General features: G+C 35.7%; 1 protein-coding gene across 3 annotated transcripts in view; it reads left to right on the forward strand.

The window, feature by feature from the left end:
• SATB1 (SATB homeobox 1) overlaps positions 1–16,011 on the forward strand; it is a 79,090-nt gene that overhangs the window by 20,637 nt on the left and 42,442 nt on the right. For all 3 annotated transcript variants that reach the window (XM_054595468.1, XM_054595470.1, XM_054595469.1), the window contains 2 exons: positions 7,682–7,793; positions 10,099–10,553. In XM_054595468.1, the coding sequence (XP_054451443.1) occupies positions 7,682–7,793; positions 10,099–10,553 (567 nt within the window). The remainder of the gene's footprint in view (positions 1–7,681; positions 7,794–10,098; positions 10,554–16,011) is intronic.

Below are 16,011 nucleotides of genomic sequence, written 5' to 3' on the forward strand. Positions count from 1 at the left end.
TGCAGTTAATTTGAAATATTATATGCCCTTAGTAATAATACACTTTTTAACAAATATATTCTAATTTAAGCTCTTCACTAACATATTCAAGTAGTTTGAGTAAGAAGGTTCCGGTGTAATAAGGAAGATCTAGATAGGCACTTGCACAAAGGAACTGACTACCTGGCCAGCATGGCTCAGCTGGTTCAAGTGTTGTCCAGTAACCAAAAGAACTGAATAGAGGATCTGGTCAAAAGATATTATCTGGGTCTTGGCCAAATTACTTTAATTATGTGGAAAAAACCATATAAACTTGAACCAACATTTTCTTTAAAAATTATGAATTGGATATTTAAGTTATTAAATAAAATTTCTTTGTTTGAAATTATTGCATTTCATCTTTAGGGGATGTGCTAAGAAAATTAGAATTGGATGTGTTCTCTCTGTGCTTCCTTTTCTATTCCTTTAGAGCTTTGTATTGAGTTTCCATTTTTAGTGCATTTTAGTTACCTTTGTAGGGTTACTTTGTGTGAAAATGCCACTTTCAGGCACTGGAACTGATCAAGAAGGCAAGAGCCATAACTATGACAATTGAAGTTTAAGTAAAATTTAGAAGTGATTAGTCTCTTCTCAACAAATGGAGGTTCTGAATGTGCCCCAGTTGTATCTCCCGAGAGAATAGCTTAGAAAGCAATAGAGGACCCAGAGGGAAAGATTTGGGGGAACATAAGCTAACATGCACAAATAGAATATTACACTTAGAAATCCTGCCATTTGCTTCACATAAATTGAAGCCCATTTCCCTTCCTTTCTACCCCCAAGTACCAGATGGGGACTACCTGTTAATTTTCAATAAATTTGTTCCGTGTCACCATCTCATAAGATGCCTTTTAGAGCTTGTTTGTAGTATTTTCTATCCTTTGGGATTAAAAAAAAAAAACCCATTCCCTGAAAATCCCTATTAAAATTGTATTTGAATGTGGAGTTGATTCTATTTGATCTGAAATTAAAGTTTGACCTTTGAGTTTTCCACATACATACCAAAAAAATCCACGAAAAACCTGCTGTAAAAATTTAGGCCACAGGAGACACAATGCAGATAAAAGGGAGGGACATCGGAGTGTATGAAGTTGCACTTCTCAAAAAATAAAAATGTTAAAGAATAGAGAGCCAGCAGTTTGACAGATTGTTCAGTAAATGCTCATTTTATTGAAAATTATAAAAAGGTGCTTAATGCCTCTGTGCCATTAATACAATACATAAAAAGGTAACTGTCAAGATTAGTGTTCCAGTTTTGAGCTTTATGCATCACTCTACATCGACTTAGAAGTTAAAGGTCTCTGTATATATCTATTTTGCACGTGCAGACATTTATCTCAAAAAACAATTATTTTAGACTTTATGCCGAAGACATTAGCAGTGACGTGCTTTCATTTAAAGCATGGACGTAACGTGTGTGCGCACGCGCACATACCAGACAAGGTAGAACCATGAAAATCACCTTACAGAATTAAACCTGTGCAAGATTATTTCTCTTGCTGCCTCTCTAGAGTGTTCCAATTCAAAACATACATTCCTTCCTACAAAAAAAGATATTCAGATTCCTTAGTTGAAATTAATTAGCATTCAGAAACCAGATAGCATGTTTTTGGGTATTCATGAGATCTCTGTTTGAAAAAAATGTTTTTAACTTGTAGAAATGTGTTGCAACACACAGATGGGAAGAAAAAGAAAAAAAAATCTCTTTAGCAAGCACTGTGTGTAAAAGGAATATTACATTTTGCACGCTCCTGATTGCTCTGTGTAAACAGTTTTTGACATCTGTCTTTATAGTTTTCTAGGAGAGGAAGACTTTGTTAAAAGAATCATTTTTATACAGCAGTCACCATTTCAGTCTTGCTTTACCTGTATTATGAAAGCAGATGGTCTGCATGTCTTTTGAATATTTATAACTATCAAAAACAATCTCTTGCTATTCACCCTTAGGCTTATGAGATGTCAGGACTGTTCTGGTTGAAAAAAAATCATCTTGGGTGTTTACAGAAAGAGGATTACATTAAGCTGAAATGACTATACATTTTCCAGTTTAATATTTGTCCATCAGCTGTTTAATCGTATTTAGATAATTGTGTAAATAAGATGTTGTCGCCTTTGCCCTCTCTGCTTTTGGAGCCTGAAAGCTTTAAATATGGGCGAACCCCCATTTGGCATATTCTCTTGCTACCTTCTTCCACCTCAGTTAAACTATCAGCAAGTCTTTAGTAAGTTTTGGTCATGATATTACAGTCCTATTTTTAAAAAACAGTAGTGCACAAAAAGCTAGTATGAAGATCACATGCAATGCTGGCTTCCGGTAGAGGCTGTTTAGTTTATTAGAGTATATTGTAATATGCAAATATGGTACTGCACTCCAATTACCCTTTAAAGATGACATAGCTTTCTCTTTTTTTCTCCATGAGCATGCAGAGCTTTGAGGATATTTTGGAAAACTTTTGGTATAGTGGGGGTTAACTGTTTTTTGACTGGAAGCTGAGCAATCAGAGATAACAGATTTTGCTGTGGTTGGTTGATTTGGCAGAAAAGCATGAACAGTTTTGGTTTAAATGATTGAATAACCTGATTAGCATTGTTTTGGGGTGGGTTTTTTGTTGTTGTTAAAGGCACAACAAAGCAATTTTAAGGGTAATCAGATCACTGCCTTTCCCCAATAGATGAACCTCTTTTTCAAAAGGCAAAACCTCTTTGTTGGCTACTGAAGTGACCAAGTAGAATAATAAAACCATCTTTCTTTAGTTTCTGAATGTGTTATAAATATATACCCACTCTGTATGCCCCATTCTAGCAGGGGTTTGAAGGGATATAACATTTTGAAAAATTAGGTAACCTCTACTGATTCCTTGTGGGTTTTGTTTTGGTTTTTCAAATCTAGAGACCTGCAGTATTTTATAGCAAAGGTTCAGAATGTTCTAACCATGTCTAAGTCAGGCTTTAGAAAAATTCCACCCTTACCTTTTCACAATTAGAAAGGTTATAAATAATGTATTTGGCTGAAAAGGAAGCTCAGCCTGTGGCAGATGGTATCATTCTAGAGTGCCGGGGTTTCTGTGAAGATGGCATTCTTTCAGATCGGAACTTCAGCAGACTCCCAGAAAGAACCGAAGCTCCTCATAGGGAGTAGACATGTGCTTTATGGATCTTAGAAAAGCTTACAACTTGGCTCCTAGGACGAGAGTATTGTGTCACACTGGGGTTATGAGATCCACAGCCAATTTCTGCCGACTTTCAAATTCTTTTTCTCAGCACAGAAAGCTGTGGCCTGGTCACTGGTCAGTGCTGTGTGTAGCATTTGAACTTGGGATTTAAATGGACTGAATTTTGTCAGCCTGATTCCTTTATTCCCTGAACATTGATGTTTTCACTGAATAGACCACTGAATGGAAAAACTTGCAATAACAGTCGTGTCTGTCTCAAAGTGCTTTGGGAAGCTCATATAAATAGACACCGAGAGAGAACTGGAATGACATAACAGCCGAGTACTTCCGAGACATCTGTGTGGATGCACTTTGAAAAACCTGGGCAAAAATCTCTTGCAAATTAATGAACAAAGGTTCTTTAATCTGTGAGTTTTATTGTGACAGCCAGAAGTGATGATTTTAAAAGAATCATTTCACAATTAAGCTGCCATTACCTTTGACCTTTAAGAACAAAAAACGAGAGAGAGAGAGAGGAGGGTTTTCTGATTGTAGTAATGGCTTATTTTAGTGCCCTTCTTTGATCAGCTAATAAGTCCCCAGTCCTGTGATGAGTGCACGTTATTTGAAGATAAGAAACAGGGCTCTAGCAGAGAGCATATAGCAGGACAAGCGCTATAGTGGTGCTAACGTGTGGGATGTTGGGGAAGTCAGGAAAGGCAGAAGCAGAGATACCTGAAATACATCCTCAGGGTTGAACAGCTGCTAGCTGGAAATGGGAGAGGGCACTGGTACACCATCCAAGTCAGGGACGTATTGTGTGTCAGGGAAGTGGTCTGTGTCTTCCTGATGTCAGCTACCAGGTGCTGCAGGCCAACTTTAGAAGATACAACCCAATTTGAATATTGCAACAAACAGAAATACTGTTTCCCTTATTCCCACTTGACTTGTAACTTAATATAATTAACAATCTTCATTCTTCATAAGTAAATGTATTTGACTTAAAATATATCATTTGAAATTTTACCCGATACCTTTCTGTTATTTACAGCATAGTCTTTTGACTTATCTCAAATGTGATCGATCATACAGTGAAAGCCCAATGAGGAGGCAGTGACAGAAGGTTGTCATAGTGGTAAACATCTCTTAAGTCCATACTAGGAGTGTTCCAGGCACTGTGCTTACTGCATCCATTCATTGTTTTACTTATTGTCTGTCCAAAGGCAGATAGTATGTCTCTTTAGGTCATTACTTTCTTTTAGTTACTTGCCCAGTGCTTGGCACATAATAGAAGTTCAGTAAATATATGGTGAGTGAATGAAAAAAAAAACCCAGCTAGAACAAATGGAGTCTCAAAACAGCCCCGTGGGGTGAGTGCTACTATTGTTTAGTGCGGAGAATCGTGATAGTCATTTGACTGGGGTCACGCCACCAGTGTGCAGCATGTCGTGGACTTGAATGCAGATTTAGTTGATTCTGTTTCATCAAATGAATATTTAGTGTGTGTTTACTATCTGCCAGACATTTGGGCTGGAAAGTCGTATTGAACCCAGATCTGCATTAACTCTACAGCCTATTTTTAAACCAATGTCTCCTTTTGATCAAAAGAATCCCAAACCTTTCTCTTTAAAAACATGGAACTTGGTTTACCCTTTGTACATCTCTGCCACCTATGAAAATATCATCAATCTTGACTTTCTGTCATTTATATTCAGTAATATCAAAACAGTAGGTGTTTGATTTTCCAAATTGAAGATTACATTATTAAATGTGATCTTTCAAATGCTGTCAACTCCGTAAGATTCTGAAATCTCTTCCCTGCCCTTGAACCTCACTAGTCTAGTCAGATGCCATGCCTGAGACTTCAATGAGGACTTTACCACAAGAAGAAGAAAAATAGCATCCTGTAGTGGCTACATGTGAAATTTACTGCATACTGTTCCAATAAAAATTGAAATGACCCCAAGTTACCTGAATTATGGAATAGTTCCCAGCCCCCCAAAAGCATGGAAAGATAAAGAATCTAAAAATTTGTTTTGGCATACATCATAACCTGTGGATTAGCCTTTTGGTTTATGTCTTGCTTAGGCTAATATTTACATAAATCAGAGTTCCCTAAGCACACCCCACTCAAAAGAGTAGAAAGTATCTAGAAAGTCACTTAAGGACAGAGCCTACCAATTTAGGGTTAAACAAGGGCAGGGGGACGCTTTGATGATCATGCACATATGGATATTATTTTCCACATATGGATAGTAATGAACTACATAACACTATTACATATGGACTCTAGTTGTATAAAAATATTTCAGACTTTTTTTCACATACTATGCATTCTTACATATATATGTGTATATACACACACACACACATACATTTTTATATTTCACTGTTGGTATACTGAATCACATTAAATTGAAATGATCCATTTACACATCTTACCACCCTAATAAATTTTAAACTTCCAATAGGCAGAGGCTATGTCTTTTCTGCCCTAGTACCAGCAAGGCACATAGTAGGTGTGCATGCAACAAAGAGCAAATTTCACGTATGAAACTATTGGTAAACTAAAGTAGGTTGGATGTTTGTCAAAAACCTCAGCAAAATTTAGATACTCCAAATATTTCTGAAAATTAAGACACAAGCTACATCTAAAATGTGTATGTACTATTATATTAACATTTAAGAAACTGCCAGAATATCTAGGTATAAGAGTAATAATTTTTACAAAATTGAACCAAAGTGGAAGAACATCAACTGTCATCCATTTTCAGAATCACCATTATCCATCAGCTATTTCAATAGTTTTATTAGTGTCTGACTTTATTGATCCATTATTACAATAGAGTAAGGGTGATTGAAGCTGACGGATTGTTAACTGGATCAGGTAATCTTCTGGCTCTGGTTTTGGCAACCTTGCTAAGTATCTTTTTGTACTCTGGACTGAGGGAGGCTCTTAGTAAAATTGCAAGCTACTAGATTAATGGCAGGGCATCATGAGCCCATTAAGAATGCCTTTTTAGAGAAATAAAATGAGAAAAGGACTATAAAGTAGAAAGTGTCAAAAAAAAAAAAAGGATGTCACGATTCTTCTTAGGAAAGATAGCCATGTTTTACATAAATAATGCAACTCTAGCTTACCCTTCACTGCAAGTTCTTTAAAGATCCTCAAGATTTACATATTACAGGGATGTTGTTTGTATTAAAAAATTAACACTAGTAATGGATATTAAGAGAATCAATAATAACCAAAAGGCTTTTAAATTGAAAGTCGCTTAAAGAAGATAAAAAAATACTTTTGTTCTCAAACTGGCTTTTCTGGTTGTTCACTGCTCCCAAACAATGCTGCCCTCTGTAAACTATTTCACCATAGATCAGCTGAAGTCTGAAATGTAAGTTCTCATGTTTCCACACATAGGAGTGGGGGATGGGTTGGTGCTGCAAAGTCTTAATTATTCCTAAGACTCATTTGGAAATTAATTTAGCTGCTACTACTAGAGAATATGGGTGTTATGGTTAAAAATAACTGAATTAAGTCACTGAAATTACCATAACTAAAATCTGCTGGGAAGAAAACTCTTTGTTGAAAATGAGTTTAAAAAAACTACTAATACACCCAAATCATTATTTTGTCTTCATTTTTATGTTAACATGTTGACTGTTTTCTCGAGGAACATAAGTGGCAGAATAGGTCATTTTCTTTTTTGTGGTATCTTTGAGAAATTAAGCAAGCATGAAATGTATATATTTAAATTTTGTATGGTTTGTTTGAAATTCAAAACTCAGGCTTTACTGTCGATAAATCTAGCAGTTCGTAGACTGTTTTTTCTTCTGATACAGGAGCTCTGTGAATAGTTTATTTTCTCCTCAAATGTGGCCAGTCAACCTTTGAACAGTGTTAAGGCATTTGATGTACCTCCAATCGAAAAACATAATAGCAGTTGAAAAGTGCAAGTGGTGTTTCCCAAACTTTAATGTGCACACAAAGACTCTGGGGGTCTGGGTAAAATGCAGGTGCCACTTGACTAGGACTGGGGTGGGCTGAAGATTATGCATTTCTAATAAGCCTCGGGGCGATGCTGATATTGCTGGTCCCTGGGCCATGCTTTGAGAAGTGAGGCTGTAGAGTACAGTCACTAAAACTCTTAAGTTGCCTTTATTTATGAACAATCATAAAGTCATCTTTATATAATTGGGTTTATTGGGATCAGTGAAACTTTGTCAGCCTAGGAGGAGATGACATTGATGGAGGTTCCATAAATACGAAAGTAAAGCCTGTGGGTTTGATAGCTTTAGACTGGTCTCCGTGGATGGTTGCTTTCTACTTAAATGAGCATTTGATGGTCTACTTAATGAACTTTAAGAAGCTGGGGTTTTGGGTTAAGTGCGAAACAAAAATATATCGGTACTCAGTTGATTTTTTAAAAAATACAGTTTCCACAATTGAAACCGTTTCTGCATTCCATCTTGTGCCACTATGTATTACAAATGTTTCCCCCCTCTTCCTGCAGAGTATGATTTCTTCCATTGTGAACAGCACTTACTATGCAAATGTCTCAGCAGCGAAATGTCAAGAATTTGGAAGGTGGTACAAACATTTCAAGAAGACAAAAGATATGATGGGTAAGCAAAAACTGTTGCAGTGGTGGCTACATACCATCACGTGTCATTTGGGGGTTTATCAAAGTCACATCTAAAGCCAGGTCTTTTGATTGCCCAATTAGAGATCAATTTAGAATGTTTCTTTGAGGGTGGGGAGTGGGTATGAGTGTAATGAGATAATTAAATTCAATAAATGTTTGTGTTTAAATCAGCCAAACCGACTTGGTTGTCAGACATGCAGGAAACCCAGGCGTGAGGCGGGGAGCTGTCATTCTGTAACATCTCAGTGAAGACCTAACCAGGCCTTGAATAACTAATGTTAGCTGTGAGTTCTCTCAGAGATAAATCATGCTTTTATGTTCTTTGTTTTTGTGCAAGGGAACAAGAAAGTGCCTATTTTTACACCCAATTTTTAAGGAAATTAAATTGTATTTCCAGTTTCTACAATAGAGATTAAGGTTTTTTTTTAATATACCTGATCCGCAGCCCTGCATATAGGTGCTTTGGTGAACATACTGCTTTGCCATCCATACCGGAAAAATCGCCGCATTTGAGAACTTTTTAATTCCAATGTAGCATCGTATCTTAACATAGAACTTTAGGTCAATATTTGTTACTCAGGAAATGTTTAAATGCTGCAGTGTAAAATGACAGATAAAAGTTGTGTGTTGTACCTAAGCATTTAGATTATGACATTTTGTCCCTATTGAATTTGTTAGTATTTGCAAAAGTAAACACTGTGATTAAGGTTAATGTTTTAATTTCTATTAATGTTTTCTTTCATATATTTGTACCTTCCAAAAAGTATTTTGAAATAATACAGGAATAGGATATTTAATGTGTCACATTATGCCCTGTTTTAAATCTGTTTCTGTTCCCTTCTATTACGTTCATTTAATAACAACAATAACAACTTTTTGTAAAGATTTTAGGAGACAAGAGAAACTGAATTTTGAGCATGTTTTGGCTTTTAATATTTGAAGCAAAACCATCCACCTACCCAGATTCTTTACCTTTTATAGCTTATAGGTATAATGAAGACAATGCATCATTTTTGGAATAATTGCTTGAATCACTATTCCCTGTAAATGGCCCACTTGGGCTGATATCACTGGTAGAAATGGAAGGTTTTTTTCCTCCCAATTCTTAGTTATATTTTGCATATATCAGTGACTACAGCAATATGATAAGTTCCTCTAAATATAAAACCTGAATATTTGATGAAAAGAGAAATGATGATTAGAATTCAACCAGAGTCTATACATAGAAAGTATAGTGTGCTATTTGGAAAGACTCACCTACTCCCATATAGCATCATGCTCAGCTTTTCTAGTCAAGAGCATGAAACCAATCTCCTCCATACAGCAGCAAAGCATTTGACACACTTAGAACTGATTCTCAGCCAATGCACATGAGAGATCTAGCCAAGGGAGAAATGTTCATCTTGGGTAGGTGGTAATAAATTGCAAAATCATGACAGTATCACCATTGTACCAGAACAACTCACTGCCCCTTCCTTGAAAGATTATCTTTAGCATCTGGTGATAGCCATAGCTTCTTCAAGAAACATTTGGGGCTTAGCAACATTGGGTAGACTGGCTTGCAATACAGTAAGTCATTTGCCTCATTCTAAGAAATATTTGCAGATGTACCTGCTGCCTGTGATGGTTAGAATTAAATGAAGCAAACTGTGTAGGATACTCAGCCCAGTGTTCAATATGCACTCAGTTATTATTACTTATCATTATGACCACTTTCATTATTTATTGTATTGATTACTTCTTTATATTCATGCCTGGGTAAGAATTGAATGTTGATAACATTTATGCCATCTTTTTTCTTTCAAACCTTCTGCCTAGAGTAATAACAGTAAATATATATCATGAGAAAATAATTGTATGTTTCTTTCTTGTTTAGTTGCACATCATGTCTTTTCTTAGCTCAACTCATTCTTTCTAGTTGCTGTTAAGCAAATAACATTCTTGTAGAAGCTATCTTAAAGGAAACATTGCTTATAAGCCTTCTTGGAGTAATGAGAATGAATCATAGTTTGACCCCAAAACTAGTTATATAGAATTGATTTCATGCCTTAAGTCTAAACCACATTATAAAATTAGATCAGAAGCATTGTCCCACTTTTAAAGTTTGTGGAATTGTGCACAAGAGGGAAGTAAAAACACAGCAGGATGAGTTCTATCTTAAAATTTTCTTAGTTTAATTGGATCTTTGATGTGTCCTATCTTTATTTAGGAAATGATTAGAAATGCTTATCGGTACCCATCCTTGTTGACTTAATATGATTTTTTTTACTTTTTATCCATTTTAGTCGAAATGGATAGTCTGTCTGAACTATCCCAGCAAGGAGCCAACCATGTCAACTTCGGCCAGCAGCCGGTCCCAGGGAACACAGCTGAGCAGCCTCCATCCCCCGCACAGCTCTCCCATGGCAGTCAGACCTCTGTCCGGACCCCTCTTCCGAATCTGCACCCTGGGCTTGTGTCAACGCCCATCAGTCCTCAACTGGTCAACCAGCAGCTGGTGATGGCTCAGCTGCTGAACCAGCAGTATGCAGTGAATAGACTTTTAGCCCAGCAGTCCTTAAACCAACAATACTTGAACCACCCTCCCCCTGTCAGTAGATCTATGAATAAGCCTTTGGAGCAACAGGTTTCCACCAACACAGAGGTGTCTTCCGAAATCTACCAGTGGGTACGTGATGAACTGAAACGAGCAGGAATCTCCCAGGCAGTGTTTGCACGAGTGGCTTTTAACAGAACTCAGGTCAGTTTTGTTTTATTTGTTAATGGTTCTTTTCTCTTTCTTTTTCTCACTTTCTTCAGTCCCATCTATACTCATGTTTGTTTATTCCTTTACTTTGTACTAACATTTTATCCTCTTCATGTGATAATACTGTGTATTCCTGTTATTACCTCAGTTTTATCATTCCTGTATCATATACCTCCTATATCAAGAGAAAGCTATTTACAGATTGATCTTGATTCAGGGGCCTTGAAAGAATAAATTAAATATGAAAAATGTTTCAAACTGGCATTACCTGTGCTTTTACATAATGGAATCACAGGCAATAGTAGGAGGTTGAGAAAAGTTTCATGAGTTGGTCAAGGCCATTGGTAGGATCCAGGCTTCTAGCCTATGGTCTTTCCCATGTTATCATCCACAGCAAACATGAGTATATAAATGTGCCCTATTGAAGGTCCTCCACAACTTAAGAAAAAAATCTTGGGACTCATTAACAATTTCTGCCATTTAATTCTAAGGAACCATTTAGAAAAATATACGACTTACTGGCAAAAATTGTTTCTTCGCTTTGTCCTCTTCCCCCTTAGCATTATTGTTAGTGTTCTTCCCAACCTCGTTCAGAGGCCCCAGGGTAGGTTTGGTCTGCCAGCCTTAGTCTGCATATGTCCTGTGTATCTATGACCTTTGTCCTATTGGGCAAATTCCTGTGAAGATATTATCATCATGGGAAGAGTTTCAGATGGACAGGGAGAAAGGGTGATAGTAAGAGAAGAGAGCCCTAAGATTAAAAAGTCCTAAACAAATTGATTCTATTAAACTGTGAATGAGAGGATTTTTAATTTCTGTTTTTGGGAACATCTGATATATATGGTATTTATTTTTGGCGCGTGCACACGCACGCACGTAACTTTAATAAGTATGAGGCCATTGTGTCCTTTCAACTTTCTTGTTTTATTGCTGTTTTTTCTTTTGTCAATTTTTGGGGGTCCTGACTCATACTTATTCTCATATATAAGTTATTTTGTTTATTACATGGTTATAAGAATAAAATTCTGGTACAAAAATAATCTAGTATTAATTCCTTGTTGGCAGAGTTTCCATACCTAGGAGAGCCCCAGCTGTGGCTTATTTTTGGCTTGCCTTAATTGGATTAAAAGTTAGGAAGCTTGACAAAGCCTTTAACTCAGTGTTTATTTTCAGGTTCTTTATGTTTTCTGTGCATCATTTGTCTGTTTTTAAAAGGGTGATTACAGAAGGTTATGTCTCAGGTTAAAGTTGTGTGGTTTTACCTAGTTGTATATTTTTACACCTTAAAAAATGTGTTTATTTTTAGCCGATAAACTTAATATGACACCTATATTCACTTGGACAGTAATTATTTTTAAAAATTAAATGAAGTGAATGAATGAATCAAAACTCAACCATCTAGCTGGATACTCCTGCTTCTGGCATCTTTATTTTTGTAAGTAGCAGTAACAGCTAGTAGTTTTCAGTATTGGGCAAAAATTAGATAGGGTTGTTGAAATGAATTAAAAGCCCACAGACAAAGACAACATTGACATACACGCAGATGACATATAGATATACTGATAAGCATTTTAAAGCTTGAGCAAATTGTTACTTATTTTAAAGAATAGAGGAAAGTGTATTTTTTACATGGTGAAGAATGACAACGGAGTCCAGCTGAGGGGGACCAGGGGGGAGTCACCAGCCCTTGGTATAGTTTTTTGCTCTTGGGTTATGATGTTCCAGCCTTTACTCTGACGAATTGACCATTTGTTCTGCTTTTGTCTCTTACATTGACAAATTCAACAAATATCTGTAGGATTTGTTACTGGGGAAAAAAGCAGAATTTTCCTTTTATGTCATATTAATCTCTTTGAAAAGATAGTCATCTCTATGGTTAACATCAAAAACAGTGACTTTATTTTTCTGAGAGTGAGAGGAGAATGAAAACCTAGTACAGCTTGATACCAGTCTTTCTTGATTAATAATAGCCAATTTAGAAAAATCCATTAACAAAATATTATTTTAAGCTCTGGATGGTAGAGGGGGTTGGTTATATACCTTTATAGTAGTATATTGGTAATTGGTACTTCTCAGTTGGAGTGAATGTTGGGCCACTGTTTGAAGCTGTCTGATTTAACGAAGAGTAATTTTCTATGTACATTGAAATGTTCACTTTTTGGGAACTAGATTTTGAACACGAAAGCAAGCATGCATGTATTTTTGGTGTCATACTTAAAAGCAATCACACACATGCATGCGCGTGCGCATGAACAGCTGCATTTATTTTAATGATTATACATTCATATAAATGCATATAGTCTGTTTATTTCAAAGTGTATGCATTTCAATAAAAGCAGGTGCAGAGTAAGGGTGTATGGTGTGAGTGTGGAGCACGAAAATACACATGCTAATGCATATGTATTGACGAGGAGCTCTGCAGAGTTCAATCATATCACACATTGTGTGCACTTATTACAATGTGCAATTCCAACTCCAGGTTTAAAAAATGAATGTAAAATAGGTATGTACAAATGCAAAGTTATATAGTAATGATCAGATAAAAGACATTGGCACCCTATACATAGTATGTTAAAACATTAGTATAATAGATAATGCTGTTACGATTTGAGAAAATTTTAGTCATTGACAGCTGTGTACACCTTTAACTCTTAATTGGAGAATTTTCTGATCATCTTAATTGGGTCTCCTAAGTTAAATCATACCCCTCTCAAGACTTTCACACATGACTTCTCTTTTTAAAGTCTACCTTTTTAAAAAAAAATTATGGTGAAATTTATATAATTACTTGTTTTGAGGACTTTTTCCGCATTTGAATTGATGGGCATACGTTCTTTAATTGCTGCTGAAGACACCAGCTTTTAGCATACGTCATTCGTTCAGCCATTCCTACTTGATGTCTTTTTAATGGAAACCTATGGCTAAAAATAATTGCCAGAGCTGCTAGATTTATACTTTTCAATTGACTTCTCTGCCATTTAAAGGCTGTGGTAGAAGAAAATATATTTTTTAGTGTCTTTTTAAAAATAAAACCCAGAGCTTAACTCAGATCCCATCCTGTGGCTTTTTTCTTTTTTCTTCACCCTCCTCTCGTCTTTGGCACACTTTATTTTCCAGTAAAATAAAGAATGAAGATGGATTATTCAAAACTGATAACAGTAATGGACCATCATGTAATGTTTTATTGAATTTGAGTTCTGTAAATTATGTGGTGGAGAGAAATTTTCCTGCTTAAGTATAAGAGAGATTGCTACTGTGTTTCTATAATTCTTCACAGTGTAATTTAAGAAAAGTCTACTATCCATATCACTATTGAATAAAAGGTAGAAAGGTGCTATTACCCCAACGTGACAGTTCTCATTTAGCCTCCCCAAATGACAGAGATAAATGTGTCTGCTTATAACTTACTTGGCATAAGTCCAGCATAGTAGGTGGAGCTTGAAAATGGTCTTCCACCTGGACATGTGATTAAAAATTCACCATACCACAGAGGCAGGTAGCCTTGAAGAATAGTCACCATATTTTCTTTTTAGTAGGGAGGTTTTTTTTATCAAATCATATTTTCCTTCTGAGGGCTTTGAAGTTCCATGAAACTGATAAAAATCTGTTTGAATCAGTGATTATGTTCAAAGAGGAGACAAATGGGAGGCCAGACAGGCTTTTTGTTCAGATTGGCAGTCTCTTTCACTTATCTGCTATTTTAAAGAATTCATAATTAACATTTGGAAGCACTGATAATATTTATTGAAGGTTTTTTTGTTTCTTTTATTGTACAGTTACTAATGAATTTTATTTGTAAAGATTTTAAACTTTTTGGAATGTAAAAAAGGTTTAGGAATTCATCGGTAAGTTCACTCTTTAATTGAAAAAATTAGAATTTGCACTTAACCACCATGTAATGACAATGCAGAACCCTTTTATGTTTTCATATATAGAGAACATAGGAAATTATTTGAAGATGTGAAGTCCCAATGAAAAGCAGCTTCTCATTTCCAATAAATTAATATTCATGAGGTGTTGATAAGTTACTACATACATAACATAGAAATTCTCAGGTTCTTTTCAGAAACAAGAATGGCTAATGGTTTTGTTTAATTTCTTTCAACAAATATATTGAACACCTATGGTGCCCAATATTGACTATATATTTTAGTCCTGGTGTTTCAGCATATTCTCTGAGATAGCAAATAAGGTACATGACATTATTTTTTTGGCATGTAGAAGAACTTTTGGTAAGAGATCCATCTTACTGTCCTCCAGGGGGGATTACTACAAGTGACCTTAACCTAACTTGGCAAGTCTGAACTATATTTTTCACTATGGGAAAATGGGAAATGGAGCCACATACATCCTGAATCCATACATGCAGCTATTTGAGTAACAGCAACCTGAACAGGACCAAACATTATTTCCCATATCTGGATTCTAATAGCAGTCATTTTGCATCCAGAATTATTCTCAAATGACATGATTTTTTTTTTTTTTTGGTAATTAACACATTCTAATCAAAACATTTTCTAACAATATTTTCAAGTATTTCCACCAGGGGGCACTCCCCTCATTGAAAGCCTGGGTCAAAAAAGAAAGAAAAGAAAAAGAAAAAAAAAAGGAAAAAACCCAAAGGTTTCTAAAACACCTGAGATGTCTACACTGGCTGCTTTAGGGTTCTGACTGTTCCAGGGTTTGAAAGATCACTTTAGACCTTTAATATATTACAAGAGGAAAAACTGTACTTGTTCCAGTCAAATAATTAAGTGGAAATAAAATGTTTTGCCCCTGAAACACTATACATGCTCAAATGGGAAGTCATGCCACCATGAAACTGTGGGTAGAGAAGTTTCTAAATTCTCTTTTAAGTGACCTGCTATCTTCTACTTCAGCCATACAGGAATGACTTAGTCTCATGTTAGCAAGACTTGATAGAGAATAATATTATGTATTTTTTCAGGTGTTTGTGTTTCTCACTGTAGTTCTCTGCTGTCAGGGGAAACATTTGTAACAGAAAGAGATGTTACTTTATTTTCTTGAGATCTATAAATGTCTAATTTCAAACTTCCGAGTCCTCAATATTTACGGGATCCCTTTTGGCCTAATCTATTTTTTTTTAAGTACTTAACACTTACTGTAGATAAACATCTTACAAAATGCCTCAATAACTTTTCATTGAAGGAAGGCTCACCATGAGTAAATTAACAATTACCATTTGAACTTACCCATGGGTGGCATATCTTGTTCCTAACTTTCTATCACCCATTTGCAGTCTTTTGTGGTCTGAATACACATAATTTATCTACTTAGTAAATATTAATCAAACACATATAGTAGGCATTGTGCTGGGATAACAAAAATGAATGTTATAATATTTTACTCCAGGAATTTATAATATTCTATTTATTTATATATTTCTCTCTCTATTCCTGTATAGTTAATATAGATTACTTTGCCAAGCACA

This window comes from Pteronotus mesoamericanus, unplaced genomic scaffold (assembly GCF_021234165.1).
Source record: "Pteronotus mesoamericanus isolate MK-2021 breed Mesoamerican mustached bat unplaced genomic scaffold, CSHL_Meso_final scaffold_54, whole genome shotgun sequence".
NCBI lineage: Eukaryota > Metazoa > Chordata > Mammalia > Chiroptera > Mormoopidae > Pteronotus > Pteronotus mesoamericanus.